The sequence below is a fragment of the Parasteatoda tepidariorum genome, chromosome 6 (assembly GCF_982258835.1).
Source record: "Parasteatoda tepidariorum strain Cologne lab strain chromosome 6, Ptep-v5.0, whole genome shotgun sequence".
NCBI lineage: Eukaryota > Metazoa > Arthropoda > Arachnida > Araneae > Theridiidae > Parasteatoda > Parasteatoda tepidariorum.
In genome coordinates, this window is record NC_141760.1 from 32,716,131 (window position 1) to 32,726,416 (window position 10,286).

The 10,286-nt window shown below is 29.8% G+C and overlaps 1 protein-coding gene across 1 annotated transcript in view; it reads left to right on the forward strand.

Annotated features, from left to right (window-relative positions):
• Window positions 1-8,991, forward strand: part of LOC107445345 (protein trapped in endoderm-1) — a 30,209-nt gene extending 21,218 nt beyond the window's left edge. Inside the window, exons 3-4 of the mRNA XM_016059714.4 lie at window positions 1,833-2,017; window positions 8,677-8,991. Of these exons, the coding sequence (XP_015915200.3) occupies window positions 1,833-2,017; window positions 8,677-8,941 (450 nt within the window). The 3' untranslated portion in view covers window positions 8,942-8,991. The remainder of the gene's footprint in view (window positions 1-1,832; window positions 2,018-8,676) is intronic.
• Window positions 8,992-10,286: the final 1,295 nt, after the last annotated feature.

Genomic DNA, 10,286 nt, shown 5'->3' on the forward strand with positions numbered 1-10,286 from the left:
TAATGTGGCGATCGGTATGGCCTTCGTGCGATCGCCTGTTTAGTTTTCCGAGTAATTGCATGGAGAATTACACTTTTTAGCACGATTACCAAAATTTGTATGATAAAAACAATATCCGTTTTCAGGTTCTTTATATTTTCTGCGAGCTCTAGAATTGCTGCGATGTTGAGAATTCTTTCTTTCTCTGTTCGGGTTTCGAGACTGTCTCACATAAGAAGTGAGTTCGCTTACTTGTTTAGTGAGCTGAGCGACTTGCAATTCGAGTGCAGACGTTTTATCAGCGACGACAGTGTTTACATGTTGATACGAGGTGAGATCATTGATTTTGTCAGCAACTGAAGCTAGCTGGTCTAATTCATCATTGAGGGCTGCCAAAATAGTTTGTACGTTGTTAGGGAGTCTACCAAGCCACAAAGATTTTAAGAGAGGAGTGCCCACATTATCACCTGCGAGTGCTCTCATTCGTGTTAATAATTGGGAAGGTCGCTGGTCACCCAATTCCAGCCCTTGAAGAAGGGTCCGAATTTTTGATTCCTCACTCTCGGAATGCAGCTCAATTAATCGTTTTTTGATAGCTTCGTATTTCTCAGTGTTAGGAGGTTTTAATACAATATCGCTAATCGAACTTAAAACATCCGAGTCGACCGCTGCAAGTACGTAATTAAACTTTGCATCATCGGTGGAAATTTTAGCCAAAGTGAATTGTGCTTCTAGCCGGACAAACCACAAGGCGGGATTTGATTTCCAAAACGGAGGTGGTTTGACTGCCACGTGAGCAATTTGATTTTCGTCTAGAGTTTCGTTAGGCATTGCGGAATGTTTAAGCAAATTAAAAGAAAATTCTCAAATAAGTCGTGAATTTAGTTAACAAATTTGATTATGGATTATTATTAGAAATAATGTAAATATCGATGAACGCGAACATTGCTATAACAAAAATGCCATGTTTAGTGAGAAGTAAAAATAACTATTAAATTAGACGGTAATAAGAAATTAAAAAAAAGCCACACAAGAAAATAAAAGTTACCGCGTGATACTCCTAGTGGAAACCAATTTAAAAAAATAAACTTACTGAAATTGTTGAAACGCCATATCCTGAGTTGATGTTGAACGCGTGTTCGAAAAAAGGGTCACCAATTTGGTAAATTGAGTTTTTATAAGCATTAAAGCAAATTACCAATTAAAGTTTGAAGAATAAATTTAATTTAAACATAATTAATTACAAATAAATACAGAAAGTTAAAAATGAAATTAGGATCATTGTACAGCCATGCTTCACCGACCGTGCCACGAGCTAAAATGTGGATATCGTCGGTTGCTTGTAGAAAAACTGGTTTTACGTGACTCCTGCAAGTTGAAGTAAAAGTTCGTTTTTTTTTGCATCACCCAGTGAAGGTGAGATTACAGGGCCAGGGCACCGCCGCAACCTCTTTAAAAATCTTGGCGAACCCTTGAGAGTATATTCAAAAAGCTAAAATGGTGTGGCTTTATTAAGTTCTTACTTCCGTTTTGAAAATATAAAATTACAGCAAATGAAGTTTAAGCTTGCAACAAAACTAAGAGAAATTAGCAATTTTAACTTATTTGTTACTGCAATCGGCAATTTGAAATAAATAATATTGTTTTTACTAAGTAAGAATTTGAGGATAAATTTAAATATAATAAAATTTTTATTAGATTTCCTAATAGTATTTGTAACTAGTCTCGAAATGTGTACAATGAAAAATTAACTGGCGGTTAATAGTTGATATGAAATATTAAAAAAAATACTTTATTGGCAATTTCAGTTTTTACCTTTTATGAACGCTGCTGATGAAATTCATTTGTTTCAGGTGCGAAGCACCTCTATGAAAGTGCTTTCTCATCTCAATTCCGATGCTTCAAAAAGGAACTCTAGATTGTTGCCCAGAAGGAAGGAAGACTTGAAGGTGACACTTACTATGTTGGCTTGTTTTTGCACTTTTCAAATCTGTTTTCTGCCACTAATGATCGTCAACGTATTCGAAGAAAGCATAAGGTGAGCTTCACGCTAACTACACTGGGATGCATTACAATGGGGTGGAGTACTTGTTCTTACATAATTCGAGTGTGGGGACTTTAAATCTGAAATTAGTTTTGCTAGGATAGCTCCAGTTTTTTTTCTTTCAAAATGATAGTTTTAGTGTAGTTTCAATTTTGTCTGAATCTACAAGCTTATAGGTTAACGTTTACATAAATGCATAGACACGGTCTGGTCCTTTGAAAATAAAATTTAAGAAAAAAATTTACTGTATCAGAAACCAAAATGTATTATCGTCTTTTTCCTATCACTCTCTGCGTAGCAGAGAAGCGAGGTGAGTTATTAGAGGAAATTTTCGTCGGTTTTATCATCTAACTCACCATTTTCAAGTAATTCGGTTTTGATTCACTTCATTCGCTTTGGCTTTAAAGTTTTCAAATGTCTGCGTACCAGTTCTTAAAATGTTCAGAATTTGAAAAATGTATTTAAAACGAATTGTTTCGAAATCCGAAATCACAAGAAATTAAAATGAAATAAGCTTTAAAATTGATGTTAGTCTAAGTTAATATAATTTAAAAACAAAGTTTTTGCAAATAAAATGCGATATTAATTTTTTTTGTATGATGGACGATATTAAATATTTTTAGAAAAATATGAGGAATTTTAAAATTTATTCATTATAAATTTAAATGATTGTTTAGTTGAATAATGAAACATAAATAGTTTTTAAAATTTTTCATTCATTTTTCTTTAAATGAGTTTCATAATTTTATTCAAAATGTTTTAGTTTCACTAATTTATTGGGATATAGTCAAAAATAAAAATAAAAACTAAAAATTTACATAAAATGAGATTTGAATATTTCATTTATTTCCTAACTAAATTTCTATAACCATTTGTGTAAACTTTCTTATAGAATCTGTTATTAAGGATATCGAAGTATGCAATTGTTATAGTATTTCTTAGTAATTGATCGATAAAATGATGCACTTCAATATAATTTTAAGGAGAACGTTTCTACTACTTATCTATTTCTTTCTCATATAAAAGTTCTAATTATTTCTTAAAGTAGCATTTTGGTAACAATTGTCCGACTTTTAAGTTAAAATTTATTTTTTATGCAAAATTTCAATGCTTTTACTTCAGAAGAGTCCCTACATGAGAATTTTCCTATTTGCAATTACATCATACCAGCATTTTCTTTCCTTGCAAAATCTATAAAAAAAAATGAAATTTAGGTTCAATAGCTCTTGAAATGATATCAAATCATTTCTTTCTGTATATCGGTATTTTAAATGCGCATCTCTGTCCTGTGATTTTTTTGCAAATAATGTGAAATATGACATAATTATCTGTAACTATGTACATTCCACATAGTTTATCGATCCAGTGAAGCGCTTAATCTCATTTGCATTCTCCATCAATTTCACAGTTTCACTCTCCGTCGCGCTTTTGCACGTTTGAAAGGAAAAGCACGTCGACAGTAATCGTTGCAGTTATGTCCAGAAAGAATGCCTTTCTCTTCAAGACATCGCGTCGCGAGCAATGTCTTCAATGATGCTTAAAAAGAGACGATCAGATCATACCCTGAGTGCTGTTAGACATGCAAATTTTAGTCTGATTTTATCTAAAATATCTTTCATATTGACTCAAAGATGTTGTTTTTCTTTTAAAACTCAGTGATGCTCATCTAAAGCACTGACAGAATATTTAGTAGTGACATCATAGGAGTATGTTCCATGTGGCAGAATAGCAAATTGTATTATACACATTCTATCCACTTATTTTCTGTTTAAATTTATTATTCAGCATTAAGTATTCAACGTTCAACGTATAAATTAATGCAAAGTATATTATATACATTCCTTTTATGCAAATACGCTTACCTCATAGGCACTTTAGACGTAGCGTTTTGAGCAAATGTGCTTTAATATCCCTTATGTCCTTATCTTTTATATCCTTATTTTTTATATCCTTATCCATTATATTTTTGTCCTTTAATATCCTTTATATCTTTTTATTTTTAGAAAAATAAGAAGAAGTATTATAACTTTAAAGAGATATTTGGATATCAAAAAAGATAATGTTTTAGTTTAATATAAACAGAAAGTTCACGATATAAAATGTTTTTCTTTTGTGGAAAAAAAAAGAGAAGAACTAATGAATTTTTATTGTAAGCTCCCCATACCTAAATTTATTAAATAGAACAGAATAAATTTTAACAGAAAGTTCCCCACATCCAAACTGAAAAGCAAAAAATTTGAAATATGGTAGTTTAGTACCAAATAAACGTAATTTTAATGTGCCTCGCTAACTATTCTAACAACTCCTTTCAAATTTTTGAATTAGAAGAAAAGCAAAAAAAAAAAACTTTTTGTTTAAATTTCCGCTGTGACTGATATTGATCAACTAATCAGTATAGCTGGTATATAGCTCTAAACATTTAATCTCTAATTTTATAATTTCTAGCTTAACTTGGGGTCGGGGGGGACCTTTTGCATTGAGCATCCAGATAAAATGAATTGGAGACTTTAACCAATAATCCGACTTCCGATATTCTGAAAGAAGTGAGAATTTGCAAAACTTGGGATCTGTCGAGGGATTTCAATCTTGGAACCTGGATCTACTCACAATTTATTACACGGAGAGGCTTCGGCCGGCGGGAATCGAACCCACGATCTCTTGGACATTGGCCCAGTGCCCTACCAGCCAGGCTATCCAGCCTATTACCAGCATTTATAATTTCAGAATTGAAATTTTTAAAAATTAATACTTCAAATTCAGAAAAATCATTCATAAAAAAAGATTTCACGAACTCTTGGACGATTATTGCCGTTAATTGCCGCAAAGTTTATTAACACAATTTGACCATCCTATAAAATTAAGATTTTAAAGAAAAATTAAGCTAAAATTTTTTTCTGCTCCAATGTTACTGAAACAAATTTCCCTATTCCTAAAAATATGTTTTTTGTTTAATTAAAGTTTTATTACTGAGAATAGTAAAATATTATAAAAAATGTTAATGAAACTTTTTTTAAGAAAATTTTTTTGGCATTTTTACTGTTAAAAATGTAAATGGTAGTTAAATTTTTGTATTAATATAAAAATTATCATTATTTATACAAATTATTGTTAAAAAACACCTTTCGGAGCTGATATAATGCATTTTCAATCATGTTATTTTCCTGTTTTTAGAATTAGCAGTTTTTCGGTCATTTTTATTTATTTATTTTAAGTATATTAAACTACAATATATATCACTTTTGTGCAATAAAAGCAAAAGACTTGAAATTAATTTCAGTAAAATAAAGACAATGATGATCTTAAAGAACCGATATTAAAACGTACCTCCTAAAAGTCGAAAGAACGATCGAAAAAACAAAAACAAATTTTTATTTCAACGTTACTTTATTTATTATTTTTTTATTGATTGGGATTTTTTTTTAAAAAGTAAACGTTGAATTTTATTTTGAATAAAAACAAAGTTGTTTAAAGGTAAAAAGAATTGAAAATATTATTTTACAATTTAAAAGAAAAAAATTCGTAATATGAACTAATAACAAAATCCATACACAAACAATAAACGGTAAAATCATGACCTAATGAACTATATAAATGAATTTACGAACATAATAAAAACATTTATTATAAGAACAACTATATAAAAAAATTCTAACAGTACATAAATACATAATTATTAAAGCATTAAATAATTTAATGAAAAGAAAACATTTGCTTGCCTCCTTCGAAATTTATTTTACGTTTTCTTGTTATTCAACGAGAAGCTTCATTAAGAATTGGAATCATTGATGAATGGCACGATTTATGTTTTAAAAAAAATTTGCAAATTTATCAAACTGATGGGAAAAAACAAAAACCACTTAATTTAAAACGACATAAAAAAATTATGCTTTAATTTAAAATCGATAACTTAAATAATGTAATTTAATGAACTAAAAAAGAAAATTTAACAGAGAGCATTTATTAATGTTTGTCTGAGAAAAGTCTCATCACAAAATGACCAGAGAAAATGTCAACAAGAGTTTTCCCCAGTTTAAAACATCTGTTTTCTCAGAAAATCTAAATAATTGCTTGTTTGATACAATTTATGAACAGATATTCAAATAAGATATGGTTCTGTAGATATCTGATATTTTAAAAAGAGGACAAATGAGCAAAGGGCCATAAAAATGAAAATTAACAAAGCAAAAGTACTTATAACCCAAGCATAAGTATCCCATAGTGTAATATGAGGTGGTTGTTTTTGAGGAGTCAAATAACTGCCTTTATGGATGGTTTGTTTTTAAAATTGTTTTTTTTTCCTCGCTTAATTTTATAGAAAGTTATCATATGTAAAAAAAAAAAAGTCTTTGTCGTAAGAAAACAGTTTTCGATTTTGAAAAAAAAATTTTTTTCTTTCTAAAATTACCAATTTAATTTTATTTTATTTTCACGAATGTCTAAATTTCAAAAGGGGCAAAGTTCATTATTTGTCCTTCAATTAAATTTCAGAGGATAATAAAAATTTTGATTTCGAAATTAGCTTTGAAGTTGAAAAAAATAGTGCTTTTTTTCTATAGTTACCATTTTAACTTGAGTTCATTCTCACGGATGTCTACATTTCAGAAGGGGCTAAGTACACTATTCACCCCCTCAATTTCAGAAAAAAAAATCCTTTTAAAAAAGAAAAAAAAAACTTTAAAGTTGAAAAAATGTTCTCTTTTTTTTCTTACTAAAATTACCAATTTAGCTTTATTTTCAGGAATGGCGAAATTTCAGAAATGGCGAAGCACATTATTCGTCCTTCAATTAAATTTCAGATGCAAATAAAGATTTTTACTTAGAAAATCACTTCAAAGTTGAAAAAAAAAAGTTTTTTCCCTCTAAGATTACAAATTTAAATAGACCTTATTTTTGTGAATGTCTAAATTTCTGAAGGGGCGAAACGCATTATTCGTCCTTTTATTAAATTTAAAAAGAAAATAAAGTTTTCTTTTTGAAAAATAGCTTAAAAATTGATTAAAAAAAAGAGCGTTTTTTTCCTAAAATTACTACTTGGCTTTATTTCTTGCCTTTATATTTATTATAACCTCTTACTTTTATTTCTGAAGAAAATGAAGTTTTCTACTTGGAAAATAGCTTCAAAGTGCATTCATAATAATCTGTTAAAATATTTACAGGTGTGATAAACTTGTCATAATAAGTCTTACAACTTATATTCATTAATATGTTTGGTGCTGCCATCTATTAACAATACGCTCTATTATAAATAGTATAATATGTGCAAGAACAAATGTAATGAAGGTTCTTATAAGTTCTCATCTATAAGTAGTGGTCTCATCTATCAAATAAAAATTTTGTTTCAATTGAGGAATATGCAGCAGTGTAGATTAGGATGAGCCGAAAAGGTTTTTATTTTCAAAACGCTAATGTGAGGAAAACCTGTTTTATGCAAAAAGAAGGTAATTAGTTTTAAAAAAATATTAATTTCGATTTTTTTATATGGTCGTGAATATCACATAAATTTTATAAAACCTAACAAACGTAAACATTTTTCCTAATTGCAAACATAAATGTTTTCATACAACTTTAAATTGTACATTTGATTTTCAAAAGTTTCATATGCTTAATTTGGTTTCAAAAAAGGAAATATGCTAAAAACCATTATTAATGAATTACTCACCGATTGCCCACCTAACACACAATATCGATCGATTTCGTAAAATCGTCGTTTACGACATCGAACATTATTGTTCAGTTCTAAGTAAAAACGTCAAACTTTTACTGATATTCTGTATCGGAAAAATGACATAGATCGATGTTGTAAAAAACGCTGTAGTTGTCTATCGATATTTCCCAGCACCTTACATACTCTGTAGGATGTCGACCGTCATCCTCAACACGATATTTATGAAACGAAAGCTACTGAACATTGGCTATCACCAAAATAACGTTATTTGTAAAGAAAACTAGTATTTGAAAATATTCTGGCCTGTTTGTACTCCGGTAAAGAGAAAAATCTGGTAGGGAAAGGGAATGAAATCATCTCTAGGTTGTTTTGAAAAGAAATGAAATATCCATATTACTATAACTTTTTTTTATAACAGTTATAGCATATATATTTACAATTTTATATTCTCTTTCAGTCCTAATTTTTAAAAAAAAAGATTGGAGAAGTTTACGTATTAATTACAAATTGTTCACCTTAATTTACTTTCTACTGGATGAGAAACAGTCCTGTATATATATTATAAAATTTAATCGGTCTTTGAAAGCATGATTATTTTTCCCGAAAATAAGACAACGATGAATGATTACGATATCAGTTTTTTTCTTCTTTTTTTTTCTGGAGTAAAAACAGCGTGTTATAATTAATTGGGAGGCGAGGCAGAGGGATGATGCAGTCAGTCTACTCCTAATTTTATTTATGTTTCGATTATTTTTATGGCGAGCAGCTGTTTTTATTTTAAGCATATTTTATATTTCCATTAAATACTAGCCAATCTTATATAATATCAGCTCTAATATTAGAAGATATGATTCAGGAGTCTAGCGTTTCATGGCAGTATTATATTGCATCTTTCTGATGTTAAATAATACCGTTTTACTACGATCAGGGGTTGAAGCCCCTTCGTTATTTCTATTTTATCACATCTTTAATAAAAAATTTCTTGCAGGTACCCAGTGATCCATACCATGGCCTCTATTCTCGCATGGATGTCTGCTTGCTCCAATCCCTTTATCTACGTCCTATTGAACAAGCACTATAGAGAAGCCTATTTTCACCTCCTCATCACATGGGGATTGCTGAAAGGGGTGGACCAGAACACATCCTGCGATGGTGCATCTGCAGCTTCTAGAATAACAAATTTGCGCTCAGCTTCCGCAGAGAATACCAAATCTCAGGATGAACTCAACGCATCACGTGATCTGGAAGTTTAACTTATACATTGATCAAACATATTTAATAAAGCAATATATATTTTTATAAACACTTTTCTGTTTAGATTTTAATTATACTCTAAACGATCTTAATGAATGAATGATCTTAAGTGCCTTTTTATGGATGGATTTGAGATAATGATGAGCTTTTAGTTTATATGTTGACAGTCAGAAATTAGGACTTATTTGTTTTTTGTTTACTAGCTTCCTACTGGTGAAATCTATAAATTCTTAATACTCATTTAAACTTCTTCTACGCATTTTTATTTGCGACCAAGAGATATTTTTTTAAAAAGATTTATCACCAAGTGCACTTATATGATTATTCTACTCCAAAAACATTCAGAGACTGTGACTTCCTTCATCCACTAAGGTCTTCTAAATAAAAATGCGTAGAAAAATTAACACAGTCGTTTGGACCTTCTATGCCCTAACATCTTCAAAATGTTAAGACTTAACCAAATAAATACGCACTAATCTCCTTCATCCACTAACATCTTCAGAATGTTAAGAATTAACCAAATAAATAGGTATTAATCTTCTTCATCCACTAAGCTTTTAGAAATGAAAAAAAATTCACATTCCTCGTCCACTGAGATCTTCAAAACAAGAAGTCTCAACGAAATTAATGAATACTGTATAGTTAAATAGGACAAAAATAAGAAGATTAACCGATAAATGTTAATTTTTTAAAAAAATGGTTATTATACCTTAGATCCACTCAGCCCTTCAAATATTATTATTGATCAAAATTAATTTCTTTTAAATGTATTATATCAAGAATCAACTCTTATTACAATAAAATTTGTAACCACGAGAAATAATTTCCTCAGAAAGCAGAGCAATGTGAAATTTCTAAATTTGGAATTTTAATCCACCACTTTTGTAGTGCAAACAAAGTTTACAAAAATTCAATTTGTTGTACCCTGTACTGAAGATTGCAAACTTAACTAAAATTCTTCGAAAGTGGCAGAAATTTTTTTGAAAGAAAATTCGAATTGATGTGATTCGAAATAACGAGTGTAATACTATTTAAATTTTTTTAACATTCAATCCTTAGCTACAGTTAGTTCACCAGGAGTTGGCACTTGGCTCCACCTCCTCGGAGGTATAGTTCATTTCAGCGCTGGACAGTAAGAAGAAAAACATCTCCGCTCTTGGAATTGTGACAACCCTTAATGCTCGGCAAACACAAACAGTGAATTCTTTTTCAGTCACTTACTTCCTTTTATCATCTGCTACTATGCCTTTCGTTTCTCTAGTTAACTAAACACATTATGCTGTTTACCCAGCAAAATTTCTCAAAAAGGACAAACTATTCTCAAAAAGGACAAACTAACTAACA